At 39.8% G+C, this 23,545-nt stretch overlaps 1 protein-coding gene across 3 annotated transcripts in view; it reads left to right on the top strand.

Annotated features, from left to right (window-relative positions):
* The window catches only part of wdr18 (WD repeat domain 18), a 127,894-nt gene that overhangs the window by 78,042 nt on the left and 26,307 nt on the right, over positions 1–23,545 (top strand). For all 3 annotated transcript variants that reach the window (XM_052037780.1, XM_052037779.1, XM_052037781.1), the window contains one exon: positions 5,380–5,504. In XM_052037780.1, coding sequence (XP_051893740.1) covers positions 5,380–5,504 — 125 coding nt within the window. The remainder of the gene's footprint in view (positions 1–5,379; positions 5,505–23,545) is intronic.

Genomic DNA, 23,545 nt, shown 5'->3' with positions numbered 1-23,545 from the left:
ACCCTTGTTTGGAATCTTCAATTAATGTCGTATAAAATTACCAGGGAAAGGTCAACATGTCCATGCTTTAGTATGTTGTTTGAAGGAAAGCACCTGTGATTCAACTCTCACTGCTGCATTGGCATGTCAACATAGATTATTTTCAATTTCTGGAATGCAGTTCTGACCTTGAACCTTTTAAGATGGGAGTCCAACCAACTAAACCAAGCTAGCACTTGTAATGCTAATATAAATATAAAAAATGTAAAACTGAAGGCAAATAACTAATAATTATTATTATCCAAATCATGATGTCTTCTTTCATAGAGTGTATTAGTTTCACTGCATTCAGATGGTCACCATCTATAATCAGCCCTTTGGTAACCAACTATTTCAAACAGAAGTTCAGGAGAAATTTCAGTTTAATTGCTCCTTATGTGCACTGTTCTGCAGCAATGTCAAACATAACACAGACGTCTTTAGCACTTTCCCAGTATCTGATACAGCTAAAGTGTTAAGCCTTGGCAAGCTGCTGGCATTTACAGAAGTTTGCCCTGGCAAAAAACTATTTAAAAATTTAATTAGACCCTCAGAATTACATGCTATTAGTTGGCTAGATGAAACAGACTTTCTAAATTATGCAGTAGTTGAAACAGGTTCACAACTTTTGAAATGTTCAGTTTTTTCAGTGATAAAGGCTTCCAACTCTCTTGCTTCCTCATTTTGCTAAACTCCTTCCTGCCAAGCTCCTCTCCACTGACATCTCCCCCTTCCCCTCCTTATCTACCCAGTTCTTCTGCTGCTTTTCCATGAGCACATCTACCTTTTCTCTGTTTAATCCCACCCTTTCTTTATCTGCCCTCTCCCCCGCACCCCCCTTCGCCCATGAACATTCTAGCCTTTTGCTTCATCAAATCCCTGACATGATGATGTAACCTTCATCTCCAAATCATAGCTAGCTTTGTATCCCTATTCTTTTGATCATATCACCTTATTCTGTTCATTATAACACTTAATTAAAATCCTTGCACTTACCACCCATTCAAGTTTCACTGGGAGTTTCTTGATGAGATATCTCTGCTAATCTTCCCTGGCCTCTGGGAATTGAGTGATTTCAATGGCTGTTCTCAATTCTTTTTGCTCCTCTCCCCTCAAATTAAATGTCCTCTTTTGCTTTTTAAATCTCTCCCAACGTATATACTTTCCTATCTATATACAAATCTACTTCTAAATTCTGTCATTGCCCATGGCCTTGAGATTCTGATTGGAACTACCAATGAGAAGGAAGTGTCTTTATCTTTTTGTATCACATGTTTTCCCCGTCATCTTTCCAATTTGAATTCATTCTGTCTGCCTACAAAGTAATATTCCTTGAATCTCACTTCACTGTACTTTTAAATTCCCAACTATTTCCTCCTTTCACCATTCACCTTGACATTTCTGCAACTACCAATTTGCTAAACCACCTGTTACCTTTTGATGTCTTTGTCCCCATTAGAACTATTAATGTGTCTTCTAGACTCCATTGTTAAATTTCTCATTTCTGCTCTCCTAAATCCAAATGATACAGATTTGGACATCTTTGACAGGGAATTGCTTTAACTGTCCATCACCAGATATGGCTAGACCGCATTAAGCATTATTAGGCTTGCTATCCATAACTGAAACTGTTTGGTATTCAGTAATGTAAGTACAATCTCTCATTTCACTTCAAATGGTGGTCTTAACTATCTCCTCCATTCTGTTCAGGCTCTTATCCCCACTCTCTAACCCCTTTATATCTGCAATCTCTTCAGCTGTACAAACTTTCTGGGTCTCTGTACTCCAATTTTGGTCAGTTTTCAATTGATCCTCAATTTTAATCACTCCACCATTGATGGTCATATCTTCAGTTGCCAAGGCCCTAAGCAATGAAATTCCTCCCCATACTTCCAGCCTCTCTCTCTCCCAATAAGATGTTTCTGTAAAAGTAACTGGAAATTTAAGGGTTAATAATGTACAGCTGTTATTGCTTCAACCATGGTGTGACTATAGTTATGACTGCAAGATGTGCAGGTGCTTGGGTGAAACAAAGAAGTGCTTAAGGCATATCTTGTTTTCCTAAAGTTTGCTGTAAGCAACTGCCCAAATATGTGCAACTCCCCACGTAGGCATCTTTAGATTAAGTATAAAAGGAGGGACACAAACATGTAGATCTTTGAGTGGGGATCAGTACAGAGCACAGGTTACACTGTTTACTCTTTCTCTGTATCCCTCACTCCCGCCAGCGTTAGATAATAAAGCACTTATGGTACACTCCTAGGTTCTGCTGTTGTCTATTACAGCGCGGTATGATTTTCACATTTCTTAAAACCTACCTCTGTGACCAAATCTTCGATCTGTCCTGATTTCTTTTTGTCGCTTCTATCTTTGGTGAAGTTTACAATGGAGCATTTCATATCATCAGAGATGCTATTTAAATGCAAGTTGTGGATGCTCTCCCCTCTGCTTTTCTCTATTCCCTTGGGTCTATCTCCTACCTTTTTCATTGTTTCTTCCCTTTTTCACTTCTTCTCACCATCCCCTTTGCCATTTCACAGTGCCCTCTGTGTTTTCTTCTCTTGCTTCCCTTCAACAAAAGAGCAATGCAAGAAAGAAGAGCAGGAGTAGACCAATTGGCCCCTCTAGCTTGCTTAACCATTCAGTAAAGTTATTACTGATTAGATCTTGGCCTCAACAGTTTTCCCACGCTCTCCCCATATTTATCGACTCCCTTGTTCAAATATAGAACATTACAGCACAGTACAAGCCCTTCAGCCCTTGATGTTGTGCCAACATTTTATCCTGCTCTCATATCTGTCTAACCCTTACCTCCCACATAGTCCTGCACTTTTCTATCATTCTTGTGACTGTCTAAGAGTCTCTTAAATGTCCCTAACGTATCTGCCCCCACAACCTCTGCCAGCAGTGCATTCCACGCACCCACCATTCTCTGTGTAAAAAAAAACACCTACCTCTGACATCCCCCTTGTACCTTCCTCCAATCACCTTAAAATTATGTCCCCTCGTGTTAGTCATTTTCGCCCTGGATAGATAATATCTGTCCACCTCCATCTGAGCCTTGAATATATGCAATGACTCTGCCTCCATAGCTCTCTGGGATAGAGAATTCTAGAGGGTCCTTGCTCTCTGAGAGAAGAAATTCTTTCCTTGTGTTCATCTTAAATGGGTGATCCTTACTCTAAAACCCTGCTCCCTAGTTCTAGATGTGCTCATTAGGGGAAGCATCCTCTCAGCCTTCACCTTTTCAATCCCCCTTAGGTTCTTGTATGTTTCAATAAGATCACCTCTCATTTATAGACTCCATTGGTTCTCGGGACAACCTGCTCAACCTGTCTTCATAAATCAACCCCGTTTTCCAAGGAATTAACATAGTAAATCTTTTCTGCATTTTCCTCTAATGCTCGTATGTTCTTCTTTAAATATAGAGACCAAAATTGAACTCTGTACTCTGGGTCCATTCTTGCCAGCAGCTTGTAAAGTTGCATCAGAACTTCCTTATTTTTATACTCCAGACTGTTTGCAATAAACACCAACATTTCATGAGACTTAATTACTTGTTGTACTGCTATTACTTGCTACTTTCTATATGCCAACTTCTTGCCAACTCATTTAACATTTACAGCTCTCTTTGAAGGCTTTTTGTATACTCCACAACTTACTAATTCACTTATCCTTGTATCATTGGCAAAGTTGGCCACAGCATCCCTGTCCACTTTTCTAAGTCATGAATATAGTTTATGAATAGTTGAGGGTGACACCCCACGAGTTACTAACCAATTCAAAATGACCCATTTATCTCTGTTTTCTGTTGGTTAGTCAATCCCATATCTATGCCATTATGTTATCCCCAACATGGGTGTGCTGTTTTCTTGTGCAGCAACCTTTTATGATGCACCTTTTTGAATGTCTTTTGTAAATCCAAATACATTACATCCGCCTGATCCTTTTTATCTGATCTCTTTGTTAAATCCTCAATGAACTTAAGCAACTCTGTCAAAACAACTTCCCTTTCATAGTTATGTTGACCGTGATCTGTAAATATCTATTCTATTCTGGCTGTCCCCACACTTTTGTTCTTTGTCTGACCCTCTCCCCTTGCCCTGGCCCCTCTCCACCACCTGCATTCTCCACACAGCACCCTCCCCCTACCCAACCCCATCTTCCTTTCTTTTGGCCTGTCTTCCCCCCAGCTCCAAACAGCACTCCCTTTTCTTCCTTGACCTCCCATTCTCCCTAATTCTCACTGCTTTCATTTTATTTCTCCCTTTATCTATGTCCTTCCTGTTCATTGTTAATGTATAGCTGCCTCTTTCCCACCCCCCCCCCACCCCAACCCATAAAAGGGTCATTAGTAGAGAGATTTTCAATTTTTCACGTTGGTGGAAAACTGGCTTTGTTGTTCCTTTTAACCTTTTCATTGACATCTTTCAATTTCTGCTCTTCTGCCACCCTTCTCCATATCCTGTGTTTTCTTGTTACAACCCCGTTCTGAAGGTTACTACTACCTAGGAACTGAGCTGGCCAACATAAATATTGTGAATACAACAGCAGCTCAGAAGCTGGATATTGTGCAGTGACCTGACTTGCCCGCTTGATGCCCCAAATTCTTCCCACTATCTACTACGCACAAGTCACAAACTTGATAGAATACTTTCTGGTTGCCTGGATGAGTACAGGTCCAACAATATTCAAGAAGCCTGACACCCACTAGATTGGAACCCTATCCACAACCCAAACAATCACTTCCTTCCCTAGCTCACTGTAGTTGCAGCACTTACCATTTCCAGAATATTCATCTAGGCCACTCCTAGAGCATACATCCAACCCACAACCTCAACCATCAAGAATAAAGGTTTCAAGTGCCTGGAACACCACCACCTACAATGTTGCCTTCCAAATCTCACCCCTTGGAAACTTGGAAATATATTGTTGTTCCTTCATCATTCTCAACACCATTGTGGGAGCACCTTAACCCGGAGGGCTGCAGATATTCAAGAAGATAGTTTCTCACTACTTTCTCAGGGCGAGTAGGGGTACACGTTCGAGGTTGGCCTAGATAAGTCAGCCAGTTCACGAACATTCTTGTTAACTGTTAGTGAATATCTTCTACAAAATTGCAAATGAAGGGAGTGGATTGAGGTTTCTAACAAATCTCTTTATGGTTGAATATTCTGTGTTGCTATGATTGTAATTGCAACATGTGACCAATGGAGATGTGGGTGAAGGTAGTCAGTGCTAATGGAACTATATCTCAGTAAAAGTCAAGGGTACAGGAGAAGGTGAAGGAATAACACAGGTGGTATTATTTGTATCTTCTTGTTTCATAGTATTAAACTCATTGGGAACTTCATTCCATAGGAATCAGGTGACTTGTTTGTCAGTCTCCATTGATGGAACACTGCTGATTTCAGGATCACATGATGAGACAGTGAGGTTATGGGACATTCCAAGCAAGCAGTGCTTAAGAACAGTTAATCATAAAGGTAAGACTAGAATATTTGTTGATCTGAGCTGCTTGAGCAAAGTGTGGGATCCTCTTGAACTTAAACTCACAAAACCTGTCATGTTCCATTACTCTGTTTACATATTTCTATCAGTATCACTTCAGACATGGAGAACCTTACAACCAGTAATTGAAGAAACCCAGCCTTCGTATGAAATACTCCCAGCTATTAATACTATATCAATTTTCATTTCATTTCTACAATGTAATGCCTTGTTTCAATAAAACAGTAATCTAATCTTTTGTATATTTAAAAAAAGATTCTGAGGAGTCGTCTTGCACTTTTTGACTTGCATTCAACAGAACATTAAATACTTGGAGTGACTGACATTTCTGTTTTGTTCATTTGCTCCATCTTATGTAGAGACTCTCAGAAGTATATTCGGAGTTGTGAATAAAAACACAAAATGCGAGAATTACTCTGCAGATTAAGCAACATATTTGGAAAGAGAAACAATGATTCAGGTTGATTGTTTTCATTAGAAGTGATCTTTAATGAAAATAATTTTTTTTGTTGGCTTCACAATTTAGTCAGGAAAGTCTCAAATCATTTCTGTGCCATTGTCTTGCAGCCTCTATAGAATGATACATGGAGAATAATTTGAAAATTGCAATCCCTTAGAGGAACAGGGAATATTCCTGCTGGATTTCTATTTTCTACACTTCTCTCCACCGGAATTATTTGGCGTCTGGCACTGTTATTTCTCATTCCTTTGTATTTCCATTGGATTACTCTAATTTCAATGGCCAATCACAAAAATCATCCTCAGTAAAGCAAACACTTTTCCAATAATGAGAAAGCTCGCCATTTAGGAAATTCAAAAGGACAAATCAATTCTTGAAAACAATAGTTGTGGCATTGTGGAGCCCAAATGGAAATGCAGATTTGACACCCAGCAGTGAGCTGTGCAGATAGAAATCAGTTATATTTGATCCATAGTCTGTGCTACATTCATTGACCTCAGTTGGGGCATTGAAATACATCTCTGGGCTAATAGGAAAACTAGATAGGACTGCAGCAGCTTACGTAGTTGACTCAGAACCACTCTCTCAAATGCAATTAGGTCTGAACATTAGCCTTCCCACCAATGCCTACAATGCAGAATCAATAGAAGTTTACTACTCTTCAATCTGAGTGCCTTTCTATTGAGTAATCAGACATAAACTTGATGCAAAGTACTAACAGTTCTACACCAGCATTTATCTCGTGAATGTCAGGGTATTTGGGCCTCCATGCAAATGCAGAAGTCCTGAACTTGCTGGTCACCCTGCTCCAATTAGCAGCAAGAATATGCAGCTCGCCACTAAGAGAAAGTTTTGACCCTGGGATCGGAACCAGACAGGACTTGATGCACTTTACAGTTTTTGGGTATTAATGCGGACTTGCCTCTTGCATTTACATGAAGCATGATATTTGAAGAAAGTGTCAGATAACACCTGAGGCACATATAACCCATAGCCCTGTCAAGAAAATTAACTAGCAAAAGAGTTATAAAAACTTCTCCACTTTTTCTAACTCATGTAAGGCTCCCAAAGGTAATGTCTTATAATGATTAATCTTCAGCTTTTTGATTACTATATTTTTAGTTTTAGTTATGTGAATTTAAACTTAATTTTGACAAAATGGTGTGCTTCCAAGTAGCATTTCTTTCCCTTTAATGTGACTTCAGTGATTCCAAACCTGAGAAAATGGGGAAATGCAATTTCAGAGAAAAAATTGGAAAGAAATAACTGGAACTATGTAATTTGTTGAATCTGTTATGTAGTCAGAAATCTGATGGCTGAATTTATTAAATACACCCCTCAGGGACTCCTGTTTCCCAGGTATGATTTTATTCAGTTGTTTGATATTTAATGAAGCCTAGAACAATTGTAGATTGTATCTTGCAACTGGTTCTGGTCATAAGATAAGGCCTTGAAAACAGCCATATGGGTCTGTAAGAATTTAGTGCTAATCATCGGATTGGTAGCTTGGTCTTGATTCAATTTTTGTGCCCTCACTTAAGTTATATTTGAACATATCAGGAATGGATTTTTTTTTCTAAATTTACTTTAGATCCTGAAAACATCTCAGTCTCACTTCTGAAGGACCACAGTCTGTCATGGTACTTTGGCGATAGGGTAGTTTGCTTAACTCTTCAAAATTTTTCTGCAATTCTTTGAGATCAGGGTTGATCTGTGATCTAAATTTTTGTACGTGCCTCTTCCCCAGATCAAAAATCCTTCTACCTCAGATTTTAAATTGAGAATTGCTTTATATATCCATAGTGCCTCCAAGACCAGAGTATTGTGCCCAGAGCTGCTGCCAGCAATCCAGATGTGGCCTAATCAGGCCATTGTATAGCTGTGGCATAACTTTTTTTTCCCTTTTGTATTTCTGTCCTTCAGATGTAAAGGTCAGCATTCCATAGATTTTTTTGCTCAACTTTTATACCTGCCCATGGCATTTAATGATCTATAAATATGGGCTGCAAGTCTTCTTGGATCACTACTGCTTCTTGCTTTATCCTTTCCTTTTCTTATTCTTTCCTTTTTAAGTCTATAATTTCTTACACTGTCACTGTTTTCCCATTCAGCTAACTCTTTGTAATGTAATACTTCCATCTACAACACCAACTTTTTTTTTAACTTGCTCATAAAATGAAGACATCACTGGCATGGCCAGAATTTATTATTCATTGCTAGTTGTTCCTACGGCCTTTTCAACCATAGTTGGGAGTCTGGAGTCAAAGGCCAAGCAGGGTAAAGACAACAGGCTTTGTTAACTGGTGCAATTTATACACAAGTCTCTGGATTAATAGTTTTGGCTTTTGACTACTAGTCCAGTAAGGTAATTACTGTGCTACTGTACCCCACCTGTTTCTGTGTCTTAGCAGACTTGGATATGTGACTTTCCATTCCATTGCCTACATCATTTATAATTACAATGAATTGTCAGGGTCACAACGGAAACTCCTTGCCCTCCAAGAGTGCATTATGTCATTGGTGCTTGCCCAATGAAAGTCCAGTATGTTATGACACCTTTTACAGCTGATTCATCTAGTTTCCTGGTTCCTGGAAAATCATCCTGAAGGCTAAGTGATGTATTGATGTACTATATTGACCTTGATGACATTGCATTTGTTTATGTATAAATCTACAAACATTATTAGGCTGTTAACCAAATCTGGTTGATTATTTAATTCTAAATCTAATATGGCTACCCTGTAGCTGGTGCTAGGAGTATTGTTGCAGAAAGCTGTCATGTACATTGGGAATTTTCCTTGCATATATGAGCTACTCTGCTTATCTCAATCTGTGGAAGTTAGAATCCATTATTTAAACCATCTTGTCTTTGCTGTATGTTTTTGTCTCTGCATTTATACACTTCGACACATCGCAGCTTTTAACAATCAATGTATACACAACTCACTAAAACATTTTCCATGGTTTTCTTGTAGACTTACGAGAGGACATGGCTTTAGGGTGAAAGGGGAAAGGTTTAGGGGGAACATCAGAGGGAACTTCTTCACTCAAAGAGTGGTGGGAGTGTGGAATGGGCTGCCATCTGATGTGGTAAATGCGGGCTCGCTCTTAACTTTTAAGAGTAAATTGGATAGATACATGGACGAGAGAGGTCTGGAGGGATATGGGCTGGGGGGCAGGTAAATGGGACTAGCTGAATAATGTTTCGGCACAGACTAGAAGGGCCAAATGGCCTGTTTTCTGTGCTGTAGTTTTTCTATGGTTCTATGGTACTTTATCATTAACAGTATTTAGCTTTTATAATCCTGTGCAGTGGTTTCAGTAACATACCTTTCAATTTGACTTTGCACCTGCAGTTGGCATAATTGATTCTTTTCAGTCTACAAATCTTAAAAAGTATCTGTTTCAGTCACATACATGTTAACCAGTTCTTGTGCTCTGAAGTTTTTTATTTCTGATTTGTGTCCTAGTTTAATCACCTTTATATCTATTAATTTTTTCCATTTCTTAGAACATTCCATTGACATTCAATGGCATTAGTATCACCAAGCCTTCCGCTATCAACACTTCTCATCGTTGATTGGGTCAACTACTTAATACTTTGGCAACAGGAGCAGGTTAAAGGTTGGATGTTCTGCAGCAAGTATCTCACTTCCTGACTCCCAAGGTATAAATCAGGACTATAATGAAATTTCCTTCACTTGCCTGGATGATTCCAATTCCAACAAATATCATGAAATTGATGTCTTCCAGGACCCTATCAACCACCCTAAACATTTATTCCCTCTACCAATAGCATTGGGATTGTGGTAATAACACCAACATGATGGGTGATGTTCTCATTGGTATTGCAGAACTGTGCTTCTACAGTCTTTGTGATGATTATTCGTAATGAAATTGTCGCAGAATGACGGGTCTGCTTTGGGTAGATTAGATCGGGTAGATTTTTCATTTTTCTTCTCATACGGTATTGGACAGACCCAGTTCAGTTTTGCCCAGTTTGATCAGTGGTGGTGCTGCCAAGCCACTGTCAAGTGGCACACTGGTTGGGCTAGTAGAGCCATTGTCTTGTGACACTAAAGACCCAGATTCAATCTTGACCTTGGGTGCTATCTGTGTGGAGTTTGTAGGATTAATGTAAATGTATGGTCGGTGGTCAGCGCAGATTCTGTGGGCTGAAGGGCCTATTTCCTTGCGTATCTCCGTGATTTTATGATGTTGTCTTCCACCCAGAGTACATTTTGTCCTTATTGTGCTTGGTGTCTTTTTCCAACTGACATTCAATGTGGAGGAGTGCAGATTCATCAACTAAGGGACAGCAGTAGGTCAAAGTCAGCAGAAAGTTTCCGTATCTTTGACCTGATGCTCAGAGACTTGACATAACTTGGAGTCAATGTTGAGGATGCAGTTTGTATACTGATGTGAATTGTCTAGTGAGTCTGTCCTGCCAGTGAGATGGAACATATCCAGGGATTGTGATGGAAAATACTGGGACTTTGGCTGAAAGGTGTAGTTCTGTAAAACGACTGCATGGGAAAACTTTTCTAATTCAGGCACATATCAAGTTTGTGAGGGGAAATTCACAGGATCAGCAGGCAATGTGTGCTTAATTATGTCTGATGAAATCTCTGGATTGATGCCTCATGTCCATCTACTTTTATTCTTGTGCTGTAATGTAAGGATTTGATGTAATTTGCCAGACTACTTCAGAGAACAGTTAAGGAGAACACTGTGGTGTTATACGTGGAGTCACAACTAGGCTAGACTGGATAAGTGGGTAAGAGTGGCAGATTTTCTTTCCAAAAGGATGTAAATGAACCATATGGGTTTTACAGATGTCAGGTAATTTCATTGTTAGTATTGCTTTTTCTTCCAGTTTATTTAAATAACTAAATTTAAATTCCCCAGCTTTTTGTGTGGGATTTAAACTTGCCTACCCTGATCAATAGGCTAGGCCTCTGGATTACTGGTAGAATAATTCAGCTACCTTGTGCCACTGTTCTTGATTGAGGCTTTATCAAGGTATTGAGACCTGGACTGAAATGGACACGTCACCAACCTCCACCTGGCTCCTTATGCTCCCCATCCTTCACCCCTTCTTGTCCACCTATCACTCCTTCTTGTCCACCTATCACTCCTGTCACCTACTGGCCCCTTGTACCGTAGTGTAGTGGTTAGCGTAACACTTTACAGCGCCAGTGACCCGGGTTCAATTCCAGCCACTGTCTGTAAGGAGTTTGTACATTCTCCCCATGTCTGCGTGGGTTTCCTCTGGGTGCTCTGGTTTTCTCCCACATTCTAAAGACGTATGAGTTAGGAAGTTGTGGGCATGCTATGTTGGTGCCGGTGGCGTGGTGACACTTGAGAGCTGCCCCCGGAATAGTCTACGCAAAAGATACATTTCACTGTGTGTTTTGATGTACATGTGACAGATAGATATCTTATCCCCCTCTCCTCTTTTATACCAGCTTTCTTTCCTCTCCACTCTCAGTCCTGATGCAAGGTCTCAACCCAAAATGCCGACAATTCCTCTCCTCCTCCACCCCCTCCCCGTCCCCAAATACAAATGCTTTTGGAATTGCAGAGTTCTTCCAGCAGTTTGTTTTTTGCTCCAGATTCTAGCATCCCACTCCCTTCTGCTTTCCACAGTGGGTAGTCTCTCTGTGACTCCCTGGTTTGCTCAACCCTACCCACCTGCCACTCCCTGTCCCTTGGCACTTCGTCCTGCAACCATAAGAGGTGCAATGCTTGTCCCTACACCTCCCTCACCACCTTCCAGGGACCCAAACAGCCCTTCCAGGTCAGACAATGATTCACATGCATCTCCTCCAAGCTCATCTACTGCATTCGGTGCTCTCATTGTGGCCTCCATAGGACAGGTGACTGTATTGCTGTGGAGAAAGAAACAGATTTGATATTGAAGACCAATGGTGAGTTTGAACAAAAGGTTATCAACCAGGCACACTAACTCTGTTTTTCTCTCCACCTATGCTGCCTGACCTGCTGAGTACCTCCAACATTTTCTGGCTCTACTTCAATTTCTCAGAACCTGCAGCTTTTCTAATGCTAGTTAAATGTGGATAAGCACAACTTCTCCATCTGTCTGACCCCTGTATTCTCATAGCCTTTTTGAAAGAAGTCTTTAATTTTGAGAAAAGTGTTATTAAATCAGAATGGAATAATCCATCCACATGGATTGTAACAATTGTTTCCCATCTCGGGTTCTTTTGGAAAGATGTAGTAATTGAGAGAGATTTTTTTACAAGCAAGGTAATCCTGGCAAATGAATAAACATTTTCAAGATCATGTTGTGGATTGTTAGAGAGCTACTAAAGCCATCATTTTCATCTATATGGAATCAAATAAAGTAATGCTTCTACATGAATACCTTAATGAGAGATACAGTAGATCCCACAAGCACTGAAATTTTGCCGCAGAGCAGGTGAGAGCCATGCATAGATCTCATCTTTCACTGCACAGTAACAGCAAGAAGCTTTGCTCATAACCTACTCCATTTCAGTAACTACTGTGCACCCCAGTCACATAAGGTGACCTTGTACTGTGCTCCATTAATTCTTCCATTAATGACCTAGTCATGTAACAGTAGCTTCAAGGAGTTGCAAAAAAGAGCAACACAACAGCTTTGTCACTTTTGTAGCATGGATGGTAAAATACTAGCATTAAATAGTTAATCTCTCTTTATTATCTTTTGTAATTGTAGTGATTATGGTTGTAGTGTAATTACTCTCCTTGTATATTCTGGAGTAAGTGTGCCCTGTGAAACATGAGCTGCATGGTAATATTATTTTGGTTAGGATGCTTGTTTTTATTTGTATGTTTGTTCAAATAGACTCTTAAAGTAAAACTCTTGCAGCTTGAATTACGCAATTTTAAAAGGTATTCTCTTGTGCATTCCTATTTAACTGGATTTGTGCAAAGTCTGGGTTAGAGTTGTAGTACATGTAGTAACTGTCCTTCGAGTTTTGCACGAGTACAATTCCTGGCAGCTGCTTACCAGCTGCAAATGGCTGCTTTTCTATATGAACCTGGTGAACGTGGGCTGGTTAGTGGACCATCAACTTCAAAACACACAGTGCACAGCAATATCCATTTGCGTGGTGAATGAAATACACCTCATATGAGCAATCTCCTCTTCCTCTCTTTGACTTCTCTGACCTCATTTCTGAAAATATGTTAGCAATTAACATTCATTATGAGTCTACTGATTTTGCAAATATCTTGACTGCATTTCCAACAACTCTGCTTTTTTTAAGGATTCCATTCCATTCTCCCAGATGATGTCTTCATTCTATTATTCTAGCTATGCACATTCTAATGTTCCACAGTAGAGTAAAAAGGACGACACATCTTGATTCAGTCTGAGCATCTGGTCACTGTCATCTTAACTCTCATTTCTTCTCTGATCTCAGCCTCCTACACTGTTACACTGAAGTTCCATGTGAGTTCAAGGAGTGGCATCTCAGCACACCAACTTTTGACTAGACACCTTCCAGTCTCAGTTCTGGGTTCAACTGTATTTATTTACCTAATTTCAGGACCTGATTGTGTTGGCATGGCCAGAAATTTTTGCCAATCCCTAAATGTTCTTGAAAGGAGTGACTTGATAAGCCATTTAAGACATTGGAGACTGGAATCATATGTAGGCTAGACCTGGTAAGGATGGCAGATTTCCTCTCCTGAAAAACATGTGAACGAGTTGGATGTTTACAGTTCACAATTTTATGATTATCCCAATTATTGACTGATTTTTGTCTTCAATTCCAGATGATTAACTGAATTTAAATTCCACATGCTGCTGCAGTGAGATTTGAACTTAGAATTCAGGATTCTTAGTCCAGTCCTCCAATTTACTAGTCCACTGCACCCCACCATGTGCTAATTCGGATAATAAGTCTATTCCCCCCCATTTTCATCTACTTTAGACCAATTTTTTTTATTTTTCCCATTGCTGCCCTCTCTTGTCTTGCACCATTACTTCATTTTGTAATTAATCTCTCTGCTTTCTGGGTTTTTTTTCCAGCTCTTTGCTTTATTTTTCCCAATTTCCAAAGCTGATTGCAGCTAGTGCTCTGAGTTCAGCATATCCAGCACAAGTCTAACTCGGTGCTCATTTTTTTTTACAACTTTGTCATCCTGATCAGAGTTTCATCACATGGATTATGTTTAGTTTTCACAACTGGCATCAACTTCAACAAATTGTAGTGTGAGCCTTCACCATAACTAAATATGAGGCTGTTTGACTAGTTATGAAAATAATTGACCAAAATGCACTCCAGATCAGAGCAGATAATTTAGACATGCAATGCATTCCTGTAGGAGAACTGTTCTTGAAGGTGCAATCTATTGAAATGGGATGTTAAAGCAAGGCTGCGTGTCTTCCCATGGTATTGCAGAACTTCAAAGGAATTCTTTTACCAAACTCAAAGTAAGTAGGTGTTTACCTTGTTGATTGAGAAAACTTGCGAATGTCTGCCTACAAAACAGGTGTGACAACACTAAGATTAATTGACTTCAAAAAAAACTAGAAGTTGTGAGGATGAAGGTACTTGTCCTTGCTCCTTTCTTCCCTTGTGTTCCACTTAAAATATTCTCTGGCTAGTGGTTATCATCTGCATCATTTTTTTTTGCCCAGATTGCACTGTAGGATGAGATGGTGAAGAGTGGAAGGGCCTTGCTTTTGGTAATAAATTTCATTGGGTCAATAAATCAAATATTAGTGTCCCTATCCATAAAGTGCCATTAATATGTGATTCGGTGGAAGAATCAACTACATTGATATGACTTCTAAGCCTTGGAAATTTATGGAAAATTGACTCAAACATAACTCTGCAACATTTTTTTAAATGAGGGCAAAATAGAAGCTGCAAGGCTAGATTTTCATGCCATGTCACCGCTATCATGAGGTATTTCACTAAATGTTGCTGAAACCCACAGGGAACTAAATTGAAAATGTTGTCTCATCATCCGGTGGTCTAAAGCTTTAATTAAAATCCATTCCACACTTTTATGTTGTCTCTGTTTTGATGTCTTGGTTCATCCATCAATGTCTGAATGCTTTGTTCTTTCCCATGTTGGTGATCTCTGTTGACCCTTGATGCCTTATTTCTGGGTGGGTGGCTCCACTGGCCTATTTATTTCCTTTCAAGTTTGACTTTCTTCCTGATGTGATCCATCTTGTTCATGAAAGGCAGATCCATCTGATTTTAGATACAGCTGATTTGTCCCATCATGAAAATTTAAAAAGACAAACTCTGAAGTGTTCTTGATAGCTGACTCCATCACAATTGTGCATTTCATTAGCATTGCTTCTGAGAGAACTGTAGTTGAAAATAATTCCTGAAAAGATTTCAGCATTTTCTGTTTATACTTCATATTTCTAAGTTTTTTTTCTTGTATTAATTTCCATGTTTTGTTTCTATCATATGCTCCTGCTCCATGTTGCTGGATATTCTTAAGTCCTAGCTGAGAGCTGCTGTTGTATATATGTTTTAGACTTAAAATATTTATCCATCCAAATTGATGCAAATATGTTCAGATTTTGTACATAAAGGCTGTCAGAGCCAAATACAACTTGGGTATTCATTTTATTTAATTAAGCAGATTAATTGGATTTGCATTAGAATGAATTTGTTAATCCTGTTTTACTACTTTGTGAAAAATATACATGTTCTTGTCAGTAACTTTTAAAGAATTATCAGAGTTTTTGCTGCTTGTTACTTATTGGGTGAAAGCAAAATGAGAAAGCATGTTAATTTTAAGTTGCAAAGAGGGTCGGGATGGATGTCTAGGGCAAAGGAATATCTCTGATTGGGGGGAAGCTAGGGTTGCTATGGGGATATGCCATATATGAAGTCATTAATTTGCTATTAGAGTTAGAGAGAGAAAAAAGTGAACAAAACCTGTAAAAGCTGTGAAATAAGGACAGTTTGAGAGATGGAACGCAAACAAAGAAATACAACACGTTCACAGGAAGTTACAGAATCTGATATCGAGACCGAAAGGCTGCATTGTGCTGAGATGAAAGATGAAATGATGTTCTTCAAGCTTACATTGGACTTTGTTATAACAATGCAAGAAGCCACTACAGATAGGTCCAACTGGGAGCAAGATGGAGAATTGAAGTGACAGGCAACAGGTAAGCCCTGCTTACTGAATGCAGATGGTCTGTGAAGCTGTCAGCCAATATGCACTTAGTTTGTCCTAATATAGAGGAGATCACATTATGAGCATCAAATGCAGTACACTAGATAGGAAGAAGTGCAAGTGACTCTGCTTCATCTGGAACAGAGTCCAGCAAACAACCTCACCATTTCACTATCCTCCTCATTCCTGCTCTCCTCCTTCCTTTTTGAAATCTATTGTACTTTGCAACTCATATGTATGCACCAGCCTGTGCCATTCCTTACTTACACTTTTGTTTGCATTGTTTTATTAACAGTTGATAGAAGGAACATGATTGACTTCACGCAGGAGATGGGGAAGAGATCAGTAGAGATGAAAAGGTTTCTATTAAGTTCACTGGACAGAATATTCAGTGCATCTTTGAAACCCTGGGCTTTGCTGTAAGATGTTTGAATGTTCAAAATTGACAAGGCCTCAGGAAAGACACAGCAGAGTGGCATCCTTCCATGTACAGAGGAATGTCAAAATCATAGGGACAATTGGTTGATGGAGTTCAGCAGTAGAGCATGATGCCCAGTGTTCATTTGGGAAATTGCGCAGTTAGGTCTGACAAGGAAGAGTTAAACTATTCACTTTGAATGTTGAAGAGTGGCTCAAAGATGGGTAAATATTTAATTGAGATGTTTAGTTTATTAATTGTTGGGGGATGTAGGCATTTCTGACAAAGCCAGTGTTTATTGCCATTCCCTGACTGCCTTTCAGAAAGTGGTGGTGACCCATTTTCTTCAACCTCTGCAGCTCTTCTGGTAAAGATACTGCCATAATGCTGTTGGTTAGCAAGTTCCAGGATTTAGACCCAGCAACAATGAAGGAAGTGCTGTATATCAGAGCGATGTGCGACTCGGGAATCTGCAGGTAGTGCCCATGTCTTCCTTCTTGAATAGCCAGGACCTGCTCCAGTAGTTTCACTCTTAATGTGGCTGATGCAGATTGATGTTTGTTAAATGATAACCTCTGAGGATGTTGGTGGTGGGTGATTTATCTGTGGTAATCCAAATAATGTAAAGCATGGGTATTTATACTCCTTTCTTTGGATGCTAATTGCTTGGCACTTGTCAGGTGCATGTGTTACTTGCCACTCTCAGCTTGTATCCAAATGTTGTCCAGGTCATGTTGCATGTGGGTATGTTGGCTTTACTTTGTGCATCCTTCAGTAAACATACCCACTTGTGATTTTGTGATGGAAGGTCATTGAAGAAGAGTTAAATGTGGTGGTGAACCACCAACTTGAACCACTGAAGTCTTTCTGATAAAGGTACTTTCACAATGTTATTGGGGAGGGAGTTCCAGGATTTAGATCCAGTGGTGATGAAGGAACAGCAATATATTTCCACATCAGGATTGTGTGACTTGTAGAGGACCCTGCAGGTGATGGTTTTCCCATGCGCCTGAAGCCCTTGTCCTTGTTGGTTGAGGTGGCAAGTTTGGAAGGTGCTGTTGGAGTAGGCTAGCTGAGTAACTGTCGTGTGTTTTGTAACTGATGCAAGCTGCAGCCACTGTGCTCTGGTAATGAAGTGAAAGAATGGATGGAGTGCCAATCGAGCATGCTGATGTGTTGAGTGGTGTCGAGCTTCTTGAGGGATGTTGGAGTTATCATTATAGTGCAAAGTGGCCATAGTGTTGCTATACTAAGGTGGTGATTGGAGTGGTGCAAGTTGGTTCAAAAACTGAATGATTGAAGGGAAGTAGCTGTTCTTGAACCTTGTGGTGTGGGACTTTAGGCTTCTGTACCTCTTGCCCGACGATAGCTGCGAGAAGATGGCAATGGTCAGGATGATAGGGATCTTTGATAGATGTTGCCCTCTTGAGGCACTGCCTCATGTAGATACTACCGATGGTGGGGAGGAATGTGCCAGTGATGTGTTGAGCTGAATCCACTGCTCTCTGCAGCTTCCTGTATTCCTGTGCAGAATAGGGAAACTCATGGAGTCACTGCCTCCTGTTAGCTGTTTAATTGTTCACCACCATTTGCGTCTAGATGTATTAGCACTGCAGAGCTTTGATCTGATCCATTGCTTGTGCACTTGCTTGGATCTGTCTATTGTGTGCACATTATTTTAAAGTGTTTGCTAGTGTTTTTTACATGTATTTTAAGATGTAGGAATTTTAAAATGGGGATGATGAATCTTCAAGCACAGCTTAACCGATTGCCTGAGCAATTTTGTGGATGAGTCTTGCCACTTATGATTAGAAAGACCACTAGACCTTACCAGTTAGTCCCCACCTGGTCTACCTGAGGAATTTCATTCTAGGCATCTGCTTCAGGTAAGACTATTGACAAGTGAGTGCCATTTACTGGAATTTCCAATCCATTAAATATATCCTCATCACCATTCTTACCCTGATGGTTGGGAGTTCACATCTGCACATCAGGACAAATTGATGAAATCTATTTTAAACTAAAAGCTTTGATTGTACAAAGCCTGCAAAACTTTTAAAAATTCCCCATGTAGGTTTTGTTGCATCAAGGGACTTCCACGGTACACTAAGTCCATTGCTTTGATCTGCTCACATGCCACAGGCCTCCTTTACAGGCAACGGGGCTGCAAATGGTCTCTAAGATCTGTAAGTTGCTGCTTAAAAGTTCATGAAAAATCTATGGATAGTTGTCAGGGTGGTGAATGGCACTTTATAACTAACAGTATTTGGGCAAGGTTATTTAGACATGTAATTTTAAGTAGCCATAATAACCTAATTTTGCTTACTAAATGCATGGTTAAAAGGGAAGGCACCTTTTCAGAATTATCGTTCACCATCATCCACTCTTCCAGAACCCAGAGGTGCCTTGAAGGATGTGGAATTCTACTGGAAAGCATACGAACATAGATAGCTTCAGAGGAATGGGCCAGATATTCTGCTATATACCAGTTGCCTGAGCTTAACTTTAGCCTGCCCTTAACTTTAGCCTGCCCTCCGACCTTTCTTTTTCTTCCAGTATATTTTGGGATGCAACCTTCTGTTTGGAGGTCGGCTCTCAGATGACTGGTGAGGCCCTTTTCATGGTAGCTCTGTCCTGAAATGCTTTGAGGCCCTGTCTGCAGGCTCACTGGTTATCATAGGTGCATTGTAGTCTGAACCCCTCAGAGCAAGGATATGGTCTGCCACCCAGCTGTTTAGGTGGTAGGCATGAACCATTAATGGCTGAATATTTGTTTAGATCACCCAAAACTTTAATAACAAGTCTTTTATAAATTCTAGCCCTGAGGCAGCAAAGCTTGTGTTCACCGGCTGGGTTAAAGCAGTGAATCCTCAGCCAGCCGTCCATGTTCTTCCTGTCTGTGGCCTGGCCACAGGGGGATTATCTCCAAGTAAGTGAAACTCAAACCTTTGCTGGAGAGAGCCGACATGATCTGTGCTTTAACGTGTTAAGTCTTCTCCTTATCACTTGGAAATGTATTCAAAATCAGCAGCCACTTCATCTGGGGCCAGCAGGGGAAACTCTTTTCCAGTTCATACAAAAACTCTGCTGACATTCTCCGCGCTTTCCATTGTTGACAAAACCAAAATTAGTCCTGGTGGAATAGAGCAGGGACAGGATGAGCATTCATTTGGCAGGTGGGCCCTGCCACACTAAGCAGCATGGAGAACTCAGTGTTGTCACAGGGCCTCCAATAAATTGGAATGTTGGCACTCTAGCTCAGATCCATACCTCAGTTGGAATGCTGAATTTCTGAATGGTAAAGCCAGCTACAAGTGTAACTGCTGGTTCAACTTTGGAAGATCCACTAATTATATCAGTGGGCTGGCAGATAGAACAGTTAGGATGAGGCTGTGGAAGACATGGAACACTTCCCATATCTTGGAAGCCACCCCTCAGTGAAAACATGAAATTACCCGTCAATACACCAGAATAACCGAACAATTAAAGAAAAAGGTATTTAAAGATTAAGAAGTCAGATCTAGCATACAGCTCATGGTCTTCTGGTCAGCAGTGATCCCCAGTCTCCTATATACTTCTAAGATGTAGACCACCTGGAGCAGACATCTCAAGGCAATGGAAAAATGCATCAATGCTATCTCTGCAAAATCCTCCAAATTTACTGGAAGGGCAAGGGAGTTAATGTCAATATTCTCTCCCAGGCCAACATTCCCATTATTGAAAGCCGTAGTTACTACTAAATCACTACGTTGGCATAGGATGTGTCATTTGCATGCCTGACACTAGACTCCGAAAATAGATATCTTATTCTGAACTCTGTCATGCAAAGAGGTTACCAGGTGGACAAAGGGAAAGATTCAAGGATATGCTTAAACCCTCCTTGAGGAAATCCAATATTTCCACTAACTTCTGGGAACCTCCAGCTCGTGACCATTCAAAGTGGAGAAGAAACATTCAGGATGGTACTGACAACCTTGGGACCATCTATCAGGATAATTGTGAGCCAATGTGCAAGTAATGGAAGGAGCAGACCGCCTCATAAACTGCCTGCCAGCCACCCTCTGCCGTATCTATTGGAATAGCCTGCAGTTCCCACATTGATTTCATCAGCCACCTTAGAATCCACAAAACCAGATGAAAGTCATCCTTGATCTTGAGGGATTGCTGAAGGAAAGTTCAGTTGAGACTAATATTTGGGATGATATCATTGTTGCAAAATGTCTCCCTAATACTATTATTTATGTATGTTGTCTTTCTAACTTTAATAAATGTCAGATTGTTTCCTAATACATTGAGCTTCCTTTCAGCTTAATTCTGCTTTCATCAAAATACCTGAGAAGTGTTGATTTACATTCCCAATGGCATTTACCAGACAGCAGTTTAGAGAAGGAATCCTTGCCAATTTATATCATTGCTTTTCTCCTCTATCTTATTGTCTCTTTTGAGAGCCCAAGTTAAACTCAGGAATTTACCATGCAAGAAATTAAGAGTAAACTTTTATGATCCATTTTGATTAACTGCATTGTTGCAGGTGCCTCTGGACTACTAACTCAGCAGAAGCTGAAATTTTTACAGAGGAAATTGGACTTACCAGTAGTAAACTGTTATTTCTGATGCATTGGTTTGTTAATAATTTTCAAGATTTGTGGAAGAGCATTGTAAGAAATGTCTCAAGTAACCTCATCCTTTCACTTTCTCCAGCACAGATTGGAAATAGCCTGTCATTTGTGCTACATTACATACAAGGATTATTAATTCTGACACAAGAGATTGCGTTTTACGGCCATGCATTTGGTGCCAGGTGTTCCATCGTTCTGACAGGGCGCTGAGAGATGCTGCTTGTAAGCTCACAACACTGAGCTGTTGCACATTATTGTAGCAGAATTGGATGAAGCAGCAAGCTTACAGAAAGTCACAGGCTATTTAAAGCATCCAGGCACGTTCTATTTGTATAGATAATTCTGGACTATGAATCTAAATTGGTTCGAACTGAATTCAGAAAAGCAGTTTAATATTCAGGAAATTAATTCCCCAATATAATGCATCACTCTGTGATATTCCAGTACAGTTTGCTTTTGCAATAAGGAACTAGAGCCTGTTTTATTGAGAATGTCAGATCCTCGGGACATCCCAAAGTGTTTGCTGCCAATGTATTTAGTGTTGTACGTAATTTGCCTCAACAAAGCCCAATGAAAAAGAGGTACGTGATCAGATGATCTGTTTTAATGGTGTTTATTGAGGGATAATTGTCACCAGCAAGACAAATTCCCAGTCCAGGTTATTGACTTATTAGGCAGACAGAATCTTAGCTTGTTGTATAATTTAAAAGACACCATCTTCAATGGTGCCATTGCCCACCCACCTCCCAGTCTCTATTACAGTTCCGAAATGTCATCCTGGATTGCAATCTCAGGGCATTGCGCTCACAAATTCTTGACTCTTTCATAAATCCTTTTGCCCCGCCTTAATTCTGGTACCACGCAGCTCATTACAACATCTCAAATGAAGAGCAGCAGTGAAGTTTTATAAGAATACCAAGTCTTTTGACATTATCATGGCTCTTGCATGACAAATGTCCACTTAACTGAGGTTTGTTTGAAATTAAACAACTGTTTGTGAACTGATTTTTACCAAAGTTGGACACAAAAGAAACAAAGTCTTTGAGACCCACCAGTGAGACCTGAACTAAAAAAAAGTCATTGCCTCCTTGAGGATGGGTAAATGACACTGATCTGTTCACAGCAAGGAATAATTTTATTTGAAAGTTCTGTCAAGCAAGGAAATAAGTTTGTGAAAAGTCATTGACCTGAGATGTTAACCCTTGTTTTTCTCTATGTAGATGCTGCCTGACCAATTTAAGTTTTTGCAGTATTTTCTGTTTTTTATTTAAGAAAATAAATCCACAAATGCACCTTTGGAAGATGTCAGAAATCAAATTAGTATGAAGACATATTTACCTTGACATTTGCAAGTTAAGTTCACTTTGGACTTAATGAAACATTCTTGTTCCTGGCTGGATGTCTCATTTACCAAGCTTTAAATGTTATATTGTTAACAGTATATTACGGTCGGGTCACTGCTGACATTTTAATGGAGTGATTATTGATGGTATGGTAAAGCAATCTGTGCATGAACTCTGTTGTGACCAGTTTTATTTCCAGTGAGAATGGGTGATTCTGTTCCATTATTATTTATTCAATATTTTAAGAAATGACTTGTAATATCATAACAATTATAGAATATCTTTGGTTTGAACTGGTAGCAGTTCCTAACATGTTTCCCAGATCTTTGACCTCATATTGTAGTTGACAGAATTGCAACAGACACTTGAGAAAAAAGGAGGAAATTGCTATGACCCAAGGATATTCTAGGCCACAGACTTTGTTTAAAATCAGACCGATACTATGAATCCTGATTCCAAACTTTAAGCAGTTTCCTAGCACTTACAATGCCAATAAATTATCCCTCCAAATTGACATATTCTCTGTTCGTAAAGTATAGAAACAGTCACATTTTCATTGTCATTTTTATGGTGTGGATAACATAAGTCATTTCACTCATTTCATTTTCTTAGTTATTTGAAATGTTTTCAATTCATTTTTGGGATCTGGGCATCACTTAACAAGGCCATTTATTGTCTATTCCTAATTGCCGTTGAGAAATGGTGGTGAGCTATATTCATGAACTACTGTAGTCATTCTGGCGAAGGTACTCCCTTACTGCATTTAGTTCAGGGAGTTCCAGCATTTAAACACAACAATGAAGGCAAGTGGTATATTTCCAAGTCAGGATGATGTGTGACTTGGAGGGATGTTGCCATGCACCTTCTTGCCTTGTTCTTCTTGATGGCAGTGGTAGCGTGTTTGGACGATGCTGTCAGTAGCTGTTGTAAGTAACTGCAGTGCATTTTTATTCCGTACACACTGCAGCAACTGTGCGGCAGTAGAGAGGGAATGATTTTATTTGGTGGTTGC

This window comes from Pristis pectinata, chromosome 24, assembly GCF_009764475.1.
Source record: "Pristis pectinata isolate sPriPec2 chromosome 24, sPriPec2.1.pri, whole genome shotgun sequence".
NCBI lineage: Eukaryota > Metazoa > Chordata > Chondrichthyes > Rhinopristiformes > Pristidae > Pristis > Pristis pectinata.
This window is presented reverse-complemented; position numbering and strand designations above follow the sequence as displayed.